Here is a 21779-nt window from a genome sequence, read left to right as displayed (position 1 = left end):
TATTAGCCAATAATAATAATAATAATGCCCCCCCTCCACCACCCCATCTAGCATCAGGCAAGAACACCTTCCCTGATAATGTGTTGCACTTGGCCATACATCACTTGAATTGAGGTTTTCTTATGAAAGAAAAGAAAGATTTAGAAACCCAGTTCCAAAAAAGTTGGGAAAGTAGGTAAAATGCAAGTAAAAACAGGAAGCACACACGCACACATTATTTCAACCGCTCATCCTTCTGGGGGGTGCTGGAGCCTATCCCACCGGTCATTGGGCGGAAGGCAGGACACACCCTGGACCTGTAGCCAGTCCATTGCTGGGCAAAAACAGGAAGCAGTGGTTTGTAAGACTACTTTGATCTGTAGCCGATTGAAAACATTACAAAGGCAAGTAATGTAATGTAATGTAATGTTTTACCTTATCAACTTGATTGTTTTTTGTAAATATAAGCTCATTCTGTTTTTGGTGCCTTCAACATGTTAGCACTGAGCAAGTAAAAGACTAGTAGCATTGTAAAATGTTCAAAAATCATCTTAAACAGGTGATACAGTCACGCTTGGGTATAGGAGAAGCATCCAGGAAAGGCCTAATCCTTTATGAGCAAGGCTTAAAAATAAAGCTCACCAATTTATTCAAAAATACATCAGCAAAAAATCCATCAGTTTAGAAAAAACATTCCTCAATGACCAATTGTAAGGATTACATCTCACTACATTGTATAATATCATCAAAAGATTCAGGGAATCCAGTGAAATTTCTGTGCGAGGCCAAAAACCACAACTGATTGCTCATGACCTTTGACCGCTCGGACGGCACTGCATTAAAAAAATTCACGCTTTTGTGATGGATGTCACCACATGAGCTCAGAAATTCTTTGACAAAATGTTGTCAATAATTACCGTCAGTCGCTGCATCCACTGGTGCAAGTTAAGACTGTGCACAGCAAAAGTCATATGTCAGCAGCTACTGACTTACCTGGGCTCAAGCTCACCTGAAATGGACTAATGCACAGCGGAAACATGTCAACCTTTCAAATGGAAATAATGGATGTTGTGTTCTCCGGACCAAAGAAGAATACAGCCAATCCAAATTGTTACCAGTGTAAAGTTCAAGAGCAGAGTCTGTCATGGCATGGGGGGATATTAGTGGGTAACTTCTAGCCACATTCTGCATGTGTTTAAAACAGCATGGCAGAGAGTGCAGATGCTAGACTGGTCTGCCTGCAGTCCAAAGCTGTCTCCCATTTAAAATGTGTGTGCATTATTAAATTCAAAATAAAACAGTGAAGGTCCGTACGGTTGCACAGCTGAAGGCTTGTATAACAGAGGAACAACAAAATCTGATTTCAAAACTGGATCAGTTTGTGTCTTCAGTCCCCACATGATTAGTTAGGGAAAGATGATGTAACACAGTGGAAAACATGCTCCTGTCCCAGTGTTTTTGGAATGTGTTGCAGGCATCAAATTTGGAATTAACGTATATTCGTAAAAAAACTTCACAGTGGAAAACATCAAATAATATGCTTTTGCACCGTTTTCAATTTAATACAGGTCAAACAGACATTACTAATCACTGCTTTCTAATTTTATTAGCATTTCATATACCGTGCCAACTTTTTTGAAACTTTTTTGTAAAAACAAACTTTGTCTTGTACTTCATATGCAATATAATGACTTGGAAAGTAGAATGCACACACATGCCCTAGCAATATTTTAATATTTGGTGAACATGGTAAGTATGAAAATAAAAAGAGTGACTTATATTCTTTCTATTTTACACAGATCTGAACTTTTTCTCCTTTTTACAAGGAGAGAATCATCAGGTAAGAGTGGTTCCTTTTACACACATTTCCAGAGACTTAAATTGTCAACTAGTAGTCAAATTGTTTAAATGAAACCTGAAAGCTTCTTTTCTTTATTCTCTCTCAGCACTATAACATGGTGATGGCAGCGGCCGCATCAGCGTCTGAAGACCATGATCTCCTCCTGAACCGTTTTCTGCCATACAGCTCGTCGCAGCTCTTTCTGGACCCCCCCAGCACCCCAGTCAGCAGCAGCGCCATCCATGCCCCCGTTAACGTCAATCGCAGCAACAGCAGCAGCTCCAGCGGCAGCCTGGTGTCATCCAGCAGCCTGCGAGAAGCCCACGGCCTGCCCGCTGTACCCCGCTCTGCCTCCGACACGGCCATGGCCACAGCCATATATGGCTCCATCCCGGATGTTATCTCCTTAGACTGATCCACGTTCACATACTCCAGCGCCAAACAGACTGAGAGACACTCAACGTTGGCAGGAAAACAGTACGAAAGACCCAGATGAGAAAAGTGAGGGTTTTTTTTGTTCGATTTTCCAAAACAATGATGAACGTTGCCGTGTACAGAGAACAAATATATTTTCAGTTTTACTTTTTGTATATATAAACTCGAAAGACATTTTTTTCCTATTCTGCGAATAACGAAGGGGTTTATCTTTTGTTTGTTTTGTTTTCTTCCAAGGAAAAAAAGACTTTTGATTTCATCACAAATCTTCATTTTGTTGTCCCCTTGATTATACTGCTATTAATATTTTGTATCTTTTTAGATATTTTTTTGGCCACATTACATTCAGTATCGTTTCTAATTCCTCGTCAAAGGTGCAACCCTCCCACACAAGGACTTCACTGTCCTTCAGCCAGTTGGTTGTCCGCGTCTCCAGATGGACCCAGACATGCTTCTCTGCTCAGACTGACTCTCTTGAGCTGGCAGTGTTTTTCAATTCGCAGATGGTTTTGTAATACTTTTAAATTATATGAAGTATATGAACTGTTAACAAGCATTCCTTTACCTTCAGGAATATACGATGGGGAACGGATTAATGACGATTGACTGCCATTATTATATATTTTGTTCTTAATCGCTTATTTATACTTTAGAGCAGACGGATTGTGCTCTGCTTGTACTGTCACGTGTCCGTCTTAGGAATTATCTTGATTGAGAATTAGTGTGGAACTTCATCTTTGATTTCTCAGACCACTTTTGTTTTTTGATTGCACAATGCCAAAAGCGACGCCACAGAAAGGCATCCATTCTTTCTCGCTTGCTTGCTTGCTGTCTCATTTGCTTGTTTCATGCTTTATCTGTGACTCATTTTGTGTATTTCTCTCTTTTTCTTTTCTACAGAGGTTCCACAGTGTGCCGGCCCGAAAGGTTTTTGTATTTCTGATGAAAAAGCTTGGTTAGTCTGAGTGAAAAACTAAGAAACAGGGACCTAGTTGTGTCTTAACTGATTCCATTTTGGACTATAAAGTATTTTAAAGGAATACTTCAGAATTTTTTACCCTAATCTCTGTCTGCTGCATCTCGATGTACTTGATGGACAGTAATATTCCTATATTTACAAAAGAACAGAAATCAGCACCTGCTCATTGGCATCTATTATGAGCTATAAGCATGTTTTGAAGCAACAGGATTTCAGTTTTTCTACTGAGGACAGGGAAATGGGTTGAAATTATTGTTTGAAGTAACTGATCAGAGATAGGGATGGACATTTCACTCAAATTTGATACCAAATTTGTAAGGCATTATGCGAAAAATAGTTTAATAATAACGCACCAAACTCATCAGGCTACTAAAGACAGTGATGCCACTCAGGATCACTCTGAAGCCTTGAAGATAAACAGACAAATGCTGTTTATAACTCAGCTAATGTTACTAGCCAAGTCCCATCGTAACATATTGCATCACATAACTTTTAGGTATCCTTAGCCTTTATCCAGCTGCAGTAGTCTGTCTCTGTTTCCCTCTTAAGATTAAACAGATAAACTCTGACGCGTATGGTTCTACACTGCCCTCTGGTGGAATACAAAGTTCAGACATCTCATAGTTCTTCTGTATGAGAATCACAGAGAGAGCAGCTAATTCCTAATGCTAGAGATGCAGCTGATGAGCTTACATTGAAAAACACTGGAGTGTTCCTTTACCCCAACTTACGCGCTCACCCAATCAGTTCAGTGTCCTGTTGGGTTGTTCAGGGTCTGGAGTCTTGCAGCATTTTCCAAAAGACACACAGGTCTTTTAAAACCACTCTTCATTATCTTTTTCTCACTATTTCTGATGACTAGTATTGAGTTGACGGTAACTTGTGACCTTCACAACTGCTCCCATCCACAAATGGATTTGGCCTTCATAATAAATAAGTAGATAAGCTAGAAACCGTATCTACTCACAGCGCTTCCAGGTTAAACATTGTGGCTTTCAACAGACACTTTTATCAACAGAACTGCCATGAACCCTCCTCTTTTTATAAACCACTAAAACTGATTCATCGTAATAGAAGAGAGAGAAAAGGCCTACTTCAAAGTGTCTCTCTCAGAATATCAAATAACATCCTGACCTGGATGTGCATGACTGTTCTCTTCACGGCTCGACGCTTTCTGAGTTAAAAAGAAAGATATATTTATTTAATGAGTGATTTAAATTAATAAAGGTAAAAGGTAACTTTTTTGGCCTGTGAAGATTCAGGCTATTTAAAGCCTCCTATCAGCCTGCTTGTGTGTGTGTGTGGTGTGTGTGTGTGTGTGTGTGTGTGTGTATGCGGTCTGTACTGAGTAACTTGAGTTTTCTGGGCCTAAGCAGTGTCCAGATTTTGTCCCAAAGCCTAATTGCATTTCTGACTGAGATAATTATGATAGGATCATTATGTCCTTATTTAGCCTCCGTAGCGTGGCAGACTGATTCTCTCTCTCTCCGGACCATTTTTCTTCTAGGTGCATAAAAAGCCGCCAGTATTTTTATGTGTTGTTGTTCTACACTGAAAACATGCATTAGTTTGTTTGATTAAAACATCATTTCCACATGCCGATATTATAACACAGTTGAATCATTCAATTGACCTAATTTTGGAAATTGTGTTGATGTGGTAGATTTTATTCATGTGGAAATGAATATACAGTACTGGGCAAATGTCAGAGACCACTCTTCATTTATTTAAGTTCTAGTCAAAACAGCCATGAAGTACTTGTTATTTATTTTTAATGTATTTCAGATATTTGTGAGGTGATTACATACAAACAGTCCACAGTTGTATAAAGAGTTTCCAAATCTAGAGTACAATAAATTATTCAAAGATGTAAAGAAAATGGGACGGCAAGATCTGCCAAGAATTGGTAGACCACCAAAACCGTCACCATCAGATAAACAGTATTTAAAGCTTTCAACTTTGAGAGAGAGGAGGAAACCAAGCTCCACTCTTGCTTTAGATCTGAAAAAATCCACAAGTGTTTCTGTCCATCCTTCCACTGTGAGAAGACAACACTATGAGTCTGAAAGCATGTGTAGCTGTCAAGAAGCCCTTACTGAGAAAATGAAACAGACTAAAAGAAGAACATTTGCAAATCAAACAAAGAAGCTGCTGGTGTTCTCAGAACAATGGACTGGCCATCTCAAAGTCCAGACATCACTGAGCGAGTTTGGGATTACTCGGATTTGTAAGAAGTTGTAAGACTAAAATTTAACGGTGTGGAAAAATATCTTCTAGCGGATTTCTTTGAAAAACTGAAAGCCATAAAAAATGAAAAAAGATGGACAGACTAAATACTAGAAAATATTATATTTAGTTGTTAAGGCTTCTGGAATTTTCTGTTAAGTGTGTATTGTCTTTTTTTCCCCTGATGCTGAAATTGAATAATGGACATTTAGTGAATGAAGTGTGGTCTCTGACTTTTGGACAGTACAGTATGTTTGAGTCAATTCATTGCATTATTTTTCAGTGTATGCTGTTATAAAACAGTATTTAAGATGTTATTTAAGGATTTCGTTTCTTGTTCTTTTGTAATTTAACTGCATCATTTTGTTTCAGATTGTATTGTTCGTTGTCACTCAGTAGTCTAACGACGATGTCTAGAAAAGACAAGCCGTTCCTCAGTCCGTCTCACATGTAACCGACATGTTAGTAGTTTATTCCAGTTGACTTGTTTTAATGATTATTTCTCCTGTGTCAGAGACCACCCATTGGGGACGTGAGCTTTATTCACAGCCAGAGACAAACTACAGGCTGCAGCTTCGTGTAATTTTCGCTCCCGTGCTTTGCTGGCGGTTATGAAACCTGCTCTCAGTCCCCCGCGTCTCTGACACCGTTAAACACAGACTTGTCACATTTGCTGAAGTAACTGATGCGGAGCGTGTCACATTCAGCACCAGACCAACATTAAATCAATCTGTGGTTGCTATGGTGACTGAAGGCATTTGTGTCCCTTGTCAGTTGACCTCAAGTTGCTTAAAAGTACGACGTAAAGCTACAGCTGTGGCATGTCTCAAATAGCCTTTGCACTTATTATTGGAAGCATAAGGCGTAGTCCAACATAAACATATCTACCTTCTAAAGGACTTATTCTTATTGACTAGTATTTCAGCAACGATGTTTTTTCTGGTTCCCTTTTATTTTATGTAAAATGACTTGGAATTACTTGTTACACATGAAAGAGCAACAAAAATTTGATCATTATCTTTCATGAAATGAGGTTGATGTCAGTGTTTTGCAGTGATTGATAAAGGGAAAGGTTAAAGGTGGGGTTGTGTGTGTGAGTGAGTGAGTGTGTGTGCGTGTGTTTTGACGTAAGGGTAATCGTGAGAACATGGATGTTTCCGTAACGTGTATTTGTGTTCTGACGTTGAATACCGGAGCATCGCGTTGAGATGATTTATATATTTTTTAGATGCAAAAACTGTGCTACAAGTGGACTTGGTGTCGAAGTCGAATCTTATTTTATTATGTTCCATTTCACATAAGCTGACATCTGCGCTCACTGCCTTAAAATTCACTTACTTTGTCTGTGGCATGTCCTACGAGAGAAAACGGCTTTTTAAGGAGATGTGGAAGAAATATTGTACAATAGAACAATGTCGGTTTGTATAAAGTACTAAGGAAAAAAAATATTTATTACATGCATTGGAAGAAATTGTTTACTTAATGAATGTTACCTGTTTATTTAGAGATGTTTAGATGTAATAAATGCATTGAGTTAACTTTGAAATCCTTTTTTGTTCTTTGTTTCAGTGGAACACGTTTAATTTCAGTGAATCGCTCATAACAAATGCGCACTGAAACTGCTTAAAGTCAGCATGAATTGGTAACTGAAACACATCTTTCATCCTCACTGTGATGTAGTTCTGAGTGAAAACACATTATTAAGGAGGGTCTTTGGGCTAGCTGAGTGTTTTCACTTGATGATAGGGGTTGTGGTAGGGAGAGGGGGAGGTGAAACATGGTATTATTGGTTACCCACCTGGTGCATTGTGTCATCAAAACTGAGATGTTTTAAAGGCAGGAAAAATTCACAACAAGAAAACTTGAGAAAACAAGTACTTTGTCTTTAAAGCGGTAGGATATGATGACCCATGCTTAATATGACCAGAAGCATGAACTACCCAGGTACAAAGAGTCCATTTTGATTTCAGGTTGACTTTAAAGCACTCTTTAGCATTTACATTTTACATTTGAATGGATAGTGATGTATAAAAATTATCATAGAGGGAACATCAAGATACAAGGGACACTTTTAATAGCCTCTTGTTTATGATATTTAGCCAGTTGCATAACCACTGGAGTGACAACGAGGCGACCACACTAGAAATCTTTACTGAGTCCCTCATATAGATCCTGACACATTATACACCCACGAGATCCAACATACCTCTCCAGTTAGCTTTCCATCAACACTACACGGACCTTCCTGATGCCTAATTATCATATTCTTATTCGGAATGTACCACATCCATAGTAACTGTTTCCAAACAGATCCTTCACAACTTGGTATACTGATAATTTATAATTTCATAATCTTAACTGTGTAATCTAACGCAGTGGTTCTCAAACTGGTCCTCAGGGCCCTGAGACAGTCCAGACTTGTGCTTTATCTCTATTTATTGCTAGAAACACCAACTTGTTTTGAGACAAAACAGTAGGGAGTAAATAAACAAGTTACATTGTCATTTCTATTCTCATATTATCATTTTCAATTGGGGGGCTTATTTATTTTTCTGCACTGGGGCCCCTGAGATCCTAGTTATGCCACTGTGCTTGACTTGATCATTGAAATACTGAAAAACTAAACAGGCCTTATAACATGCAGGCCCCATTTTACCATGTAATACACTGTTCTGCCTGATCTGGTGGCCCATAAATACCTGAATCCACTCTACTAACAGACAGGCAGGGAAGCAGAACAGTCTGAGGCGAAAGCACAGACACATTCAGAACACAGATTTCCTCCTTATAAGGTCTGCCTGCACCAGCAGATGGCAGTAAACGCTCAACATCATGGACTTGTTAGATCCTGATGAATACAGAGATGTCTTTTTTTTTAATCAAATCTATTTTAGTAACAGAAATATTCCATCTATGTCAAACTGAATGCTCAAATAATTCTCAATTAAATCCTGTTCTGTTTCATTCAGGCCAGATGTTCTTTCCAGTTTCTGGCTCTGGATTTTGTAATTATTGGTAATGACATACGAAACTAAGTAACCATCAGTTACATCAACAGTTGAACACCAGCAATTATCCGGGACATAAAACAGGTTTCAAGATCCAGAACTGAAGTCTTGAGATTTAGACCGGGAGTGTTCAGCTCTGATCCTGGGGGTCGGTGTCTAGAACAACATGATCATTCTCTACTCAAACACACCCACCAAACCTGGCAATTAGCACTTGAGTTGAATTAAATGTGTTGGAGCAGAAAAAAACATCAAACTGTGCTCTGCTCTTAACACACCAACTAAATCTGGCAATTAACTGCAGAGCTGAATTAGTTGTGTCTGTCCTAAAACTACACAGTATTGTGCAACAGTCTTACACATGAAAGTGATGTTTAAAAGGCTGATTTATTCTGGGTTGTAAGGGTTTTCTGTTTAGTGAAAGACTATTATTAAAACAAATACACATCACAGAAAAAGTACTGACTTTTTGAAAGTCAGTGTTTCCATTTGACCATTAGCAAACGTCTCATTGCGGAAGCCCAGTATTGTTTGTACTTATCATCCAGTGCCTCATTTGGCTAATCGTTGCTTGATCAAATTAACTCAGGTGTGCTGGTGATGGAAGTCTATGCGATGGCTCGGGGGGTCGAGGAGAAACTTGGAACCGAACCTGTGTTCTTCTAATCAGCCCAAAAGATATCAACTACGAGTTGATGCCATTTATGCTTAACTGTATTAATTAATGTTAAAAGGTGTTTTTATGAGCAAAACCAAACACACTGTCCAGATAAACAGCTTCAAACTGTTCAGAGCCTAAAACCAAGCTGTACACGTTTACAGTGCAAACCTTTTAAAGTTATCACATTTTCCGGAATACAAATGATATTTATTTCTATTTAAATATCATTCATTTATTTATTTATGTGAACTCCTGTGCCCTCATGCTAAATATTCAACACCAAAATAGCTCTTACTCTGCTGCAGGTAGTCTGCAAATCTCTCAGTATTTTGTACATATGACTGATTTTTAACCCTCACCTCTGACAGGAAATTTGCTGGCTGATGTCATGAATACAACCTACACCATGACACTTTATCCCCCAGAGCTGCAGAGCAACTGAATACTAAACTGTTAGACAGAATCACTGAATTTAAAGCATGACCTCCAATAACATACCACAGTCAGTAAAGAGAGAGAGAGAGAGAGAGAGAGACAGAGAAAGAGTAAGAGAAAGATACAGAAAGAGAGAAAGAGGAGACAAAAATAGAGAGACAGACAGAAAGAGAGAGACAGAAAGAGTAAGAGAAAGATACAGAAAGAGAGAAAGAGGAGACAAAAATAGAGAGACAGACAGAAAAAGAGAGAGCGAAAGAGAGAAAAAGAGTGTCAAAGAAAGAGACAGAGAGAGAAAGAGCTTTTAGAGAGAGAGAGAAAGGGTAAAAGACAGAGAAAGAGAGTGAGAGAGCGAGACAGATGGGCTGACAGAGAGACAGAAAGAAAAAGAGATTGACAGATTGAGAGATGAGAGAGAGGGAGAGAGAGAAGACAAAAATAGAGAGACAGACAGAAAGAGAGAGACAGATAGGCTGACAGAAACAGAAAAAGAGAGAGAGCAAAAGAGAGTGTCAAAGAAAGAGAGAGAGAAAGAGCTTTTAGAGAGAGAGAGAAAGGGTAAAAGACTGAGAGAAAGAGAGAGTGAGAGAGCGAGACAGATGGGCTGACAGAGAGACAGAAAGAAAGAGAGATTGACAGATTGAGAGATGAGAGAGAGAGAGAGACAGAGAGACAGGCTGACAAAGAGAGACAGATTGAGAGAGAAGGAGAGAGAGACACACAGAGAGAGACACAGACATGCCTACAGAGATGAGAGAGAGAGACACAGAGAGACACAGACATGCCTACAGAGATCAGAGAGAGAGAAAGAGACACAGACATGCCTACAGAGATCAGAGAGAGAGAAAGAGACACAGACATGCCTACAGAAATGGGGGATAGAGAGAGAGAGAGAGAGAGAGAGAGAGAGCGAGAGAGTGAGAGAGTGAGAGAGTAAGGTAGTGATTGGTCCGGCCCATACAGAACTCACCAATCGCGGCGCTCCTGGCACGGGGCGTTCGGAGCGCGCGCGCCATAAGCTGGATTGGTGCGCGCGCCTCGGTTTGGCGCGCTTGATTAGGTGATTTCAGGCTGAGCGCGCGGGACGGAGCGGATGGTGTCGCTCGAACGCGGAGAGCTGAGTGGTCTTCTGGCGACATGGGGAACGCTGAGGTCACGGCGCCGGTGGACGCGGCGGAGGAACAGAACCAGAACGGCGCGCTGAACAGGTCAGCCAGCGGGAACGAGGAGCGCTTCAGGAGCCTGGAGGACATCGACGTGTCCGCGGACGGCAGCCCGGCGCTCCGCTTCCTCATCTCGGTCACCTACTCGGTGGTGTGCGCCGTGGGCCTGGTTGGCAACCTGCTCGTGCTGTTCTTCGTGCGCGCGCGCCAGGACCGGAGGACGAACAAAATCAACTTCTTCATCCTGAACCTGGCCGTCACGGACTTCCAGTTCGTGCTGACGCTGCCCTTCTGGGCCGTGGACACGGCGCTGGACTTTAGCTGGCCGTTCGGCGACGCCATGTGCAAGATCGTGCTCTCGGTCACGGTGATGAACATGTACGCGAGCGTCTTCTTCCTCACGGCCATGAGCGTCACGCGCTACCGCTCGGTGGCCTCGGCGCTCACCGAGCGCTCCTCGCCGAGCACGTGCTCTGCGCGCGGGGTTGGCGCGCTGCTCTGGGCGCTGGCCACCGTGGCCACTGCGCCAACGTCCGTTTTCTCCACGGTGACCAACGTGGCCGGCGAGAAGCTCTGCCTTCTACGCTTCCCGGACGGGCAGCACTGGCTGGCCGTGTACCACGTGCAGAAGATCCTGGTGGCCTTCGTCGTGCCCATGGCCATCGTGTGCGTCAGCTACCTGCTGCTGCTGAGGCTCGTGCGCAGCCGCGGCATGAGGAACAACACGAAGCGCAGGACGCAGGTGACCAGGTCCGTGACGCTCGTGGTGCTGTCCTTCTTCCTCTGCTGGATGCCCAACCACGCCGTCACGCTGTGGGGAGTGCTGGTCAAGTTCAACGCCGTGCGCTGGGACCGGACGTACTACGTGGTGCACACATACGTGTTCCCGCTCACCGTGTGCCTCGCGCACGCCAACAGCTGCCTCAACCCGGTCATCTACTGCATGACGCGCAGGGACTTCAGGAAGAAGCTGAAGGAGCTCTGGCTGCGGGACTGAGCGCGTGCGGGAGCGTTCTTTCGAAGGGCGCGCGCGCCGATTTTCGTCCTTTCCCACGTTCAAACACGACCGGACTGAGTGTATGAGAGGAAGCATCGGAGCGCCTGAGCCACATTCATGAGAGACAGTGCTAAAAAAAGTGAGGCCGCTCTGTATTATAATGTGCAATACAGTCTATGCTGTTTCATCTTTCTCTGACCACTGTGGCAGGAATGTATAGGGCAGTGCAAAAGTCAGAGACCACCCTTCATTTATTTCACTTCCATTGAAAAGAGTCATTATATTACATATAATATATAACACATATACAATACAGGACATATATTTAACAGAAAATGACACAGAAGTCTAATAACTAAATATAATATCAGATTTCCAGTGTGTCCACCTTTTACCTGCATTACAGCTTCCATTGTTGTCACTTGCTTTCACTTTTTAAAGAAATCTGCAGGGATATTTTTTCACATCTCCATAGTTCAGTCTTAGAGATTGGTTCCTTTTTCTGCTTCTCATGATTCTAGTAATCCAAACACATTAAATGTTGTCGAGGTCTGGACTCTGGAGTGGTCAGTCCATTGTTCTGAGAACACCAGCAGCTTCTTTGTTTGATTTGCTAGACCCATAGTGTTGAGTGGTCATCTCACAGTGTAAGGATGGACAGAAATCTGTGAATTTTTCAGATCTGAAGCAAGAGTGGAGCTTGATCTCTCTCTTAAAGATGAAAGCTTCAAGTGCTATTTGTCTGATGGGGGAAGTTTTGGTGGTCTATCAGGTTGTTAGGAGTTTTATATCTTTATATTTTTCAATATTTTGAACCCTGGAATTTTAGAAACTCCTATTTTCACTCCTTTTTTCACTTTGACTCACCATTTCCTTATGTAAGCAACGTCTAATCTGTTTAGAAATATTGCCTGAAAAAATAATAACTTATACTTAATAGCTGACCTCACTGGGCATCAAATAAATGAAAGGTGGTCCATGTATACAGACTGTCCATCTGTGGCTATGCACAATTCGTCGATCTGCCCTCTGCTGTGTCCATTGATGGAATTCTCAGCACACCAAAATGGTAGAGTGTGCTGTGCTGGTACGAGTGTATCAGACACAACAGAGTTGCTGGGATTTTTAAACATTTATACTTGGTGTCCACTTTATTAAACATATCAATCATGTAGCTCATCTTTTCCCATGAATAATTTGTGTTAGTCTTCCTCTAGATTCTGACCACAGGACCACTGCAGGATGGATATGTTTATTTGATGGACGGTTCTCAACACAGCAGGGACACTAAGGTGTGGAAAACATCAGAAACACAGCTGTGCCTGGTAGACTCGTACCAGCGCAACACCCTACAATGTAAGTGTCACTGCTATGCTGAGAATGATCCACCACCAAAATAATATCTCAGCGGTGGTCCTTTGGTGGTTCTATTGATGGATGAGGTAGAGGGGGGCTGATAAATAGTGCAGCAACAGATGAGATACAGACAGTAACTGTAAACCTACACAGTGCGTCTCTATGGTGTGCAAAAATGGTCAATAACTATAGGTACAAGGTAGATGTATGTAATAAAGTGGCAACTCAATATGTATGTATGTATGTATTTACTACATCTACTTTGTACATCCAGTCATAAAGAGAGTAAAGGGCAAAAATTTGGGCACCCCTGGTCAAAAGACATGTTGTTGCTTTTCTTAGTGAAAATAAGTTAGCACATCCTCTACAGAGAAGACACTTCTCAGCACAAATAAATAAATTAATTAAAAAAGCATAACTTTGGCTTGTGTAAATACATTTTTTCCAATATGTTAAACTGAAAAAATAAATAGATTTAAAAGGATTTTAGAAGCTAAAATTTACAGAAAGTATGTTCTCTGTAGATGATGTATTAACTTATTTTCACTTAGAAAAGCAACAAAACGTAATTTGATCGAGGGTTTTCACACTTTTACTTAAAGTATATACTTAACCAGAACATTCTGCCAAGTGGTCAGAGAAATAGATGTGATATAAGTGGTCAGAGAAATAGATGCGATACAAGTGGTCGGAGAAATAGCCGTGATACATATAAAAGGCAGAGATACTGGTTGGCACAGCTCAGTTCGTTAGGCACCGTTGTCCATTGCTCCTGTCTATAGCTTATTGTGATGTCTCTAATTGCTGCTGCTGCTGAAGTGCACAACTGAAAAAGATGCTATTAATCCTCACTTCACTGTCCAGTGTGAGACACACCAGGCCTAACAGCTACTCAAGATACCACAGATACAGTTACTCAAGCTTGTATTGTCAAAACTGTGCAGTAACAGCTCTCAGAGGGGGTAAAATGGTTGCTCTGAAAGGCAAGCACATTCCTGTTGCATCTAATGTCATAATGCAGATGTTGAACTCAGATGCAGTAGAGAGAGGGTCATCTACGACCAGAGTCTAGCACAGGAGAAGATAATTTCACAACTTGGTCACACATGCAAGCTAAACCTGGTTATTGATAATCAGGTGTGTGTGAGCAGTGAAGTTGTTCAACTTTGCTGAACTCCTGAACCTGTGAAGGAAATGAATGCAAAAATGTTAAAACCTGACCTAAAACAATCACCAAGCCAAAAACGTGCAGGGAAATACTGAAGTCTGCATCAGACTGGTTGGAGGAGGAATGTGTCTCTTTTTGTTCTCTTTGTGTGCTTTTTTTCCCTTTTCTCTGAAGGGAAAACTAGCATTTTGTGTCATACGGAAACTTGCTGCCCTTTACATTATGTGAACATTTGACAAATGGACCAGAAGAAATAGTCCAAACTGAAATGTCACATTAACATGCGTTCTGTTTAAGGGGAGTCCCACAGATTTAGGAAAATTTCTGCATACTGCAGTTGTGATGTAAACAAAGTCATTCAGAGTGGTTTGATGTGAAATGGTTCATTATATAGAGAAACTTGGATTCCTTTACAGTGGTGGTGATAAGAACCAGACAATATGACATTGACATTTTATTTGCTATCCTAAATGACCAGTGAACCCACATGTGTCTTTCAAGCTTTTATGTGCAATGTTGATGATGGTAAAATAGAGGTAAATCAGAGAAAAATAAGTTTTCTTTGGGTACTATTTTACCTGGCAATGCCTTGCATGTACCTCTCCACCATTAATGCATCCATAAAATATATGAGCCTCTCCAATGTCCACAGTTTTTTTAGATTATGTTATTTTAATTTCTGTTTTATTTTGTACAAGCTTTTACAAACTGTGCTTTATTTAAATTTTAGTGACCTCTTTATTTTTAATATAGGGCATCAAAAAATGCCACAACATACTTATATGACTTTTACAAAAAAATGTCATATATTTTACAAAAAACATTATCCCAGAACAATGTCTCTGGCATTACGTAGCTTTTAGAGGCATTACATTCTTCGGATGTCTGGTTCCTATCACCACCACTGTGATCAGTCCTGACTCAGTAAATCTCTCTAAAACGGCACATTTCACGTCAGACTACTTGGAGTGACTGTTTACATCTCAATTCCCCTTTCAGAATGCATTTTTCCTCGGCCTTGAAAATTTACCGTTTTGAGGTAAGAGGTTTTATTATGACAGCATTGATCTCCCCTGTCGATTTCCACCTTGCTGTCGTCCTCTCCCAGACTGTCAGGTCTGTTTCATTCTCAGATCTCTTCAGACATTGATAGACACCCCCTACAGATATACAGCCTGAACTCAGCGAGACCTGTCCTCAGAGAGGGCGTCTAGCAGCACCAGGCAGAAACGCAGCTCATTTCTTTCTGGCAAGACCCCAGCTTTCGGCATTACGGCTTCCCGAGGTCTTTCAGTCAAGCCCCCTCAGTGCCGCCGGTGTCGACTTAATTGCAAGTTCATCACTGAAGGAGGTGCTGAGCGTTCAGTGGCTTAAATCGCTCACAATAAGACGTAATCATGTTTTGAGTGCATTTTGGCACAGAGCTCCAGCTAAGCCCATCTGGTGAGGCTCTAAATCACACACAGCTGCTGTTAAGGGCTAGCTCACATAGAAAGCCTTGCCTGTGGTTATTTTCACACTAAACCAAGTGGATAGCAGCCCTTGCAAAAAATCATTAGAATCAACACATTTATTAGACATCTGTAATGTCAGTAGCAGAGCCACTTGTGAAAGTGGTTAAAGGGAAGAATGATGACGGACACTGTAGGGTTCAGCAGGTTAACTGTAGAACAAAAACACTTCCATCTTCTTGTGTAACACATCAACATAATAAAGAACCACTGAAATGGAAACAATAGTATAATCACAAAAATAATCTCGTAAGTCTCGTATTAAAGAGGAATTCCACTGATATTTCAAGATTTATGCATTATTAAATGGTTAAGATGTCAACAAAAGTCATTCAGTGTGGTTTGATGTGAAATGCTCTATTCCAGGGAAATTTGCCCAGTCAGAATTCGCAGTGGTGGTTATAGGAACCAGACGTCTGAAGTTTATAATGCCTATAAAAGTGACCTCACAGAAAAATGTGGAAATGCTTATGAATATGTGGTCTGAAGCCTAAGACACTGTTTTACCATCCTTTTGAAATTTAGAAAAGTTATTTTGGCATGAAAAAATTTAAAATACATGCATAAGAGGCACTACTTTTTTACCCTCATTAACATTACATACAAAAACTCTGAAGACACATGTAGGTTTAGTGTTTGTTTAGGATATTGATATATCACCATCCGAATCTCTCCCAAATGAACCATTTCTCATCAAAACACTCTAAATGACTTTGTTTACATCTCACCAACTGCATTATGCTGCAATTTTAAAAAATCAATGGAATTTCCCTTTTGATATTATCACAGTGTTGTCAAGACTCTTCATAGCATTCAAATATAATGCATATGCTGTTCAGCTGGCTGTGTCTGCTTTAATAAATGCTGTATAATGTCATGTCTGAAAAATCAGCTTTGCTCATACGTTACTTGTCGTGATGTCATGACGTGCACTGCTTGGTCAGATGTTTTTTTTTGATGTGAAGCGATGTGCCCTTCCGGTTAATAACCCTGCATGAACGCTTGTTCGTGTTTCATATAAAGTGGCCTTGCTCGTGTACATGCATTGATATTTTCTGACTTTCTTCATTAATCTCTGCATTCTGTAAATACAAACAGACACTACTGTCTGCAGGACTTCCTTTGAAGACTTCATCCTATTACTCAGTGGAATTGCGTGTTTGGAACTGCTGTCCATGTCCTGACGCATTCTCTCAAGTTCACCAACTTCCATTAAGGAGTCTGCTCTAGATAAGTGTACGTTAGCACTGACCATGAAATTGAATCTCTGCTATCACCTTCATTTTCCTCAGGGACCCCTCAGTTTGACCTTTAAGGCCATGTGATAGCTCTAAGTGGGCTTTACTTGTGGAGTTTAGAGGATTGATATATCATTTCACCTCAGAGATGAGTCTTCATACTTTCTTAATGATAAACCATGCATAAGCTCGTAATTAATAACTATCTAGAATAGATCTCTTCTAGGTAATTTGTTGCAATGCGATGCAGCGTGGCTGCGCATCAATTATAAGGCGAGAGCAATCAAATATTTGCCTCAGTGCTGGCTATGACTTGGCCAGCTGTGAAGACACGCTTATTCCTGTCTGACAAGGATGAATACTAATTTGATGGTGTTCTTCAAAAGCTTCCCTAAGACAGTGAATAATTTAAAAAGTTTCTCCTCAAGCTAAATAATTGAGATGGAAGTAAGTCTATACTCAGCCTTTTGATTTTGTGAAAATGGCTTATGACCTTGCACTGCTTCATGTAGAACTAGAGTTTTTTGTTTAAAATTCAGATACTTGATCCTTTAGTTATTAATACTAAGAAGTGTCATATTTCATTAGATGCACTCTTAAAAATAAGGGTGCCAAAAATGGGTTCTTCACAGAATAGGGCCTAGCCGTGGTCCTGTTGATCTAGCACCCTGCAGAGTGTAGTTCCAACTCTAATCTAGCACATCTAATTCAGTTTGTCAAGGCCTTCAGGAGCATTTTGATATACAGATTCTCAAAGCATTTAGAACAGCCATAACCCTCTAGGACCATCGTATCTTCTACACACTTAAAAAAGAGGTTGTTCAAGGGTTCTTTAGTAAAGAAAATGGGTCTATGTATACCATGAACACCCTTTGCATTATTAAAGGGTTCTGTGCATCATGAAATGATTCTTCAGGTTAATGGAGAATGTGCTGTAAATAGTTTTGTTATTGTTCAAGCTTGACATCGTAATGATAGAAGAACCCCTTTTTGATGCTACATAAAACCCTTTTCAAAGAGGTTCAATATAGAACCATCTACAGCACATTCTCTATCAATCTGAAAAACTTTCATGATGCAAAGAACCCTTCAATCATGTAAAAAGTTCTTTGAGTTTTCATGGTTGTATATAGAACCAATGTCTTTACTAAAGAACCTTTGAAGAACAATCTTTTTAATAAGTGTAAGTCTTACTTATAACTGGCAGCTTCAACAATTCGCAAAACATTTCAGGTGAACATTAGATTTTGTCACGTCACCGTTCTTATCTGTGAGACTGTGGTAAAATTTAGGACCACCTCAGAGTAGACTTAGCAGGATAGAACCTGGAAATATTTATGATCCTTCACAATGTCATGAAGAGAACACTCACACTTAGTGTAACCTACACTGAACTAAACTGAAAAGCCATCAAGACTTAGTAGAGGATGATATTGAAAGGCCTCGGATTTTTCATGCATTTATTAATATTTTTATGAACTCTGCTCATAAGGTATATACACTATATTGCCAAAAGTATTCACTCACCTGTCCAAATCATTGAATTCAGGTGTTCCAATCACTTCCATGGTCACAGGTGTATAAAACCAAGCACCTAGGTGTGCAGACTGCTTCTACAAACATTTATGAAAGAATGGGTCACTCTCAGGAGCTCAGTGAATTCCAGCGTGGTACCGTGATAGGATGCCACCTGTGCAACAAGTCCAGTCGTGAAATTTCCTTGCTACTAAATATTCCACAGTCAACTGTCAGTGGTATTATAACAAAATGGAAGTGATTGGGAATAACAGCAACTCAGCCACGAAGTGGTCGGCCACGTAAAGTGCGCAGAGGTCGCCAACTCTCTGCAGAGTCAATCGCTACAGACCTCCAAAATTCATGTGGCCTTCAGATTAGCTCAAGAACAGTGCGTAGAGAGCTTCATGGAATGGGTTTTCATGGCCGAGCAGCTGCATCCAAGTCTTGCATCACCAAGTGCAATGCAAAGCATTGAATGCAGTGGTGTGGAAGAACTTGACTGGCCTGCACAGAGTCCTGACCTCAACCCGATAGAACACCTTTGGAATGAATTAGAGCGGAGACTGCGAGCCAGGCCTTCTCGTCCAACATCAGTGTCTGACCTCACAAATGCGCTTCTGGAAGAATGGTCAAAAATTCCCATAAACACACTCCTAAACCTTGTGGAAAGCCTTCCCAGAAGAGTTGAAGCTGTTATAGCTGCAAAGGGTGGGCCGACATCATAATAAACCCTATGGATTAAGAATGGGATGTCACTCAAGTTCATATGTGTGTGAAGGCAGACGAGCGAATACCTTAAGAGTATTTGTCTCATAGTAGTCATTACTGAATCATTTGAAGCAGTTCCTAAATCATTTATTGCAGTTACTAAATCATCTATAGCAGTTACTAAATCATTTATTGCAGTTACTAAATCGTTTATGGCAGCTACTAAATTCATAATAGTTACTGAATCATTTATAGTAGTTGTTGAATCTTTATAACGAATCATTTGTAGAGGTTACTAAATAATTTATTGCAATTAAAGAATCATTTATACCAGTTACTGAATCATTTATAGCAGTTACTAAATCATTTGTAGTAGTTATTGGATAAAAAGTCTTGAGACTTGTCGCTGAATAATAAACCTGCAGGTTAAGGGGTTAATATGACCATTTTTCAACCCCTCTTTATTGCTTAGAATTACTGTTTTTGTTACTGTGCCTTTAAGACTGATGTATGTAAATGTAAATGATATCTTAGTATCTGCTTAGAATGAAGCATGGGGAAGGTCACTAGCATTAAGTCCTGCATTAAGAGAGTCATAAGGCCATTATGATGGCTGTCGTTTGTTAGTAACCTCCAAGAAGCTTTGTAGCTTTGGAGCTTTGGTGACCAGGATCACGTTGGATACCCTTCAAAGAAGAACCCCTAAAGAACTTTGTAGCTGAGTGGTTTTCATGGAGTTTTATTTTTTAAGAACGATTTGCTGAAAAGTTCTTTGAGGTTCCTTTATGGCATCACTTCAAAGAACCCTTCTTTATGTTTATCAGCCTTCTAGATTACACACTGAAACTGCCAGTGTGCAGCAGAATTAAAGCACAGTCAGCAGGGTTGACCTGAGGGTTTGTGACAGGATAATCAAATTCCTTCTTTCTCATCACACCGGCCCAGGACCAGACATCGAACAAATCCATGGCAACCATGAAAACTACTCAAGGATAAAATAGTTTACCAGAAACCTTACGATTTAATTTTAGATGCTGAGAACAGGGACTCATTGGGATGATGTCATAGTACACTTTTTACCTATGGCTATGAAGTGGGCAGCCTTTATGAATTTGATATAGACTCAGTGCCAAAATTTTTGGAACCCTTGGTAGATATGCGTTAAATACATCATAAAACCAGATGTCTTTGTGGTAAATTAGCTCAATCTCACGCTGAAAATATGAAAGATCTCACCATTAATTAATATTTAAGAAAATAAATATATAAATAAATAAAAACTCTAATTTGTAAATTTATGTAAATGTATAATATTTAATATGATATTCATGTTTAAAGCAATTCAAATAACAATAAAACTTTGGTTTTGCTTAAAGTAAAATTATTGAACAGGGCAACAACAATGAAATGATGTTTTACTTGAAATCAAGTAGTCTTTAGTTTTTATATGGTGCAGTAAGTAATTGGACTGTGGCATTTTTACTGATTTGATCTTCCAACAACAATATCCTTATATATTGAGTGAGCCATATAGGAATACATTTCATACCATCACCTTCTCCACCATTTCAAAGAATAAAACAAATTTAAACGATAATATTATAAAAACTTGTTCAATAATTGGATGTAAATACTTTACAGTCAGCTGCCTGGAGTCTGTGATGCATCTCTTAAGTATTGGGCATGTCCTCTATTGATGCTCTACTTGGCCTGTAACAGTTTGTAGTTCCTGCTTGTTTCCATTTTTTTAGTCTTTCAGTAAGTGAAATTCATGGTCACTGCAGTTCAGGTCAGGAAATTGATTTGAGCAGTCAAGAACGTTCCACTTTTTAACCTTGCAAAACTCCATTGTTGCGTTAGCAGCATGTCTCGGGTCATTGTCCTGCTGCAAGGTGAAGGGCTGCCCAATTAAGAAGCTTCTGTACACTTCACTTCTGTTCAGTATGGATCACGAGTAGTTCTTTAATTTCTCCACTTTTCTTTCCTCTTTCCATTATTCTTCATAAAACCCATAACCCCTACAGGCCTTTTTCATGCACGCTGTACTTAACTGTTACTTGCTGTTTCTATTCTTGAGGCCTACTAGTGTTTTAAATCTTGTGTTAAACCATTTGAAGATATGCTGAGGTCATGTATTGTTCTCTTTATGGTAGTCTTACATCTGTGCCTACATGTATAGCTTTAGAAATATACCTCCATATGACAGACATTAAAGGGGAGTTTTTAAATAAAAAAAAAAAATTAAAAATGCTGTTTTGCTTTATAACCCCCTGTATGTACCTCTCTGCTATAAATGGATTAAAAAAATACATTTTAGGCCAAAATCATGTCTCAAAACTATCATACAACAATGTATCACACATCAAACAGTCTGTGAGGGAGCTTTTAGAGGGATTAAGTTTCTCTAGAATTCATTCATGCATTTCACATCAAACCATTCTGAATCTTTGTTTACATATTCACAGACAATGATTTAATCCTGCTGAAATTTGAAAAAATTGGTGGAATTCCCCTTTAGGCCTACACTGGGACTACACATGTCCTGAGGAGTATTATG

The 21779-nt window shown here is 40.0% G+C and overlaps 2 protein-coding genes across 2 annotated transcripts in view; both read left to right on the top strand.

The window, feature by feature from the left end:
* Nucleotides 1-7005, top strand: part of pias1a (protein inhibitor of activated STAT, 1a) — a 70069-nt gene extending 63064 nt beyond the window's left edge. The window contains 2 exon segments of the mRNA XM_036584244.1: nucleotides 1779-1819; nucleotides 1926-7005. Of these exon segments, the coding sequence (XP_036440137.1) occupies nucleotides 1779-1819; nucleotides 1926-2234 (350 nt within the window). The 3' untranslated portion in view covers nucleotides 2235-7005.
* A 3695-nt stretch (nucleotides 7006-10700) lies between these two features.
* LOC118817413 (relaxin-3 receptor 1) lies at nucleotides 10701-11723 on the top strand. The gene has a single exon (XM_036584073.1). It carries the CDS (start codon nucleotides 10701-10703, stop codon nucleotides 11721-11723), a length of 1023 nt encoding a protein of 340 aa, XP_036439966.1.
* Nucleotides 11724-21779: the final 10056 nt, after the last annotated feature.

This window comes from Colossoma macropomum, unplaced genomic scaffold, assembly GCF_904425465.1.
Source record: "Colossoma macropomum unplaced genomic scaffold, Colossoma_macropomum, whole genome shotgun sequence".
Lineage (NCBI taxonomy): Eukaryota > Metazoa > Chordata > Actinopteri > Characiformes > Serrasalmidae > Colossoma > Colossoma macropomum.
Note: the sequence above shows the minus strand (reverse complement) of the source record. Positions and strands in the feature narration are given on the sequence as shown.

Excerpts from the sequence above, each read along its gene's own strand:
- LOC118817413 (XM_036584073.1), top strand. The coding sequence starts at position 10,701 with ATGGGGAACGCTGAGGTCACGGCGCCGGTGGACGCGGCGGAGGAACAG.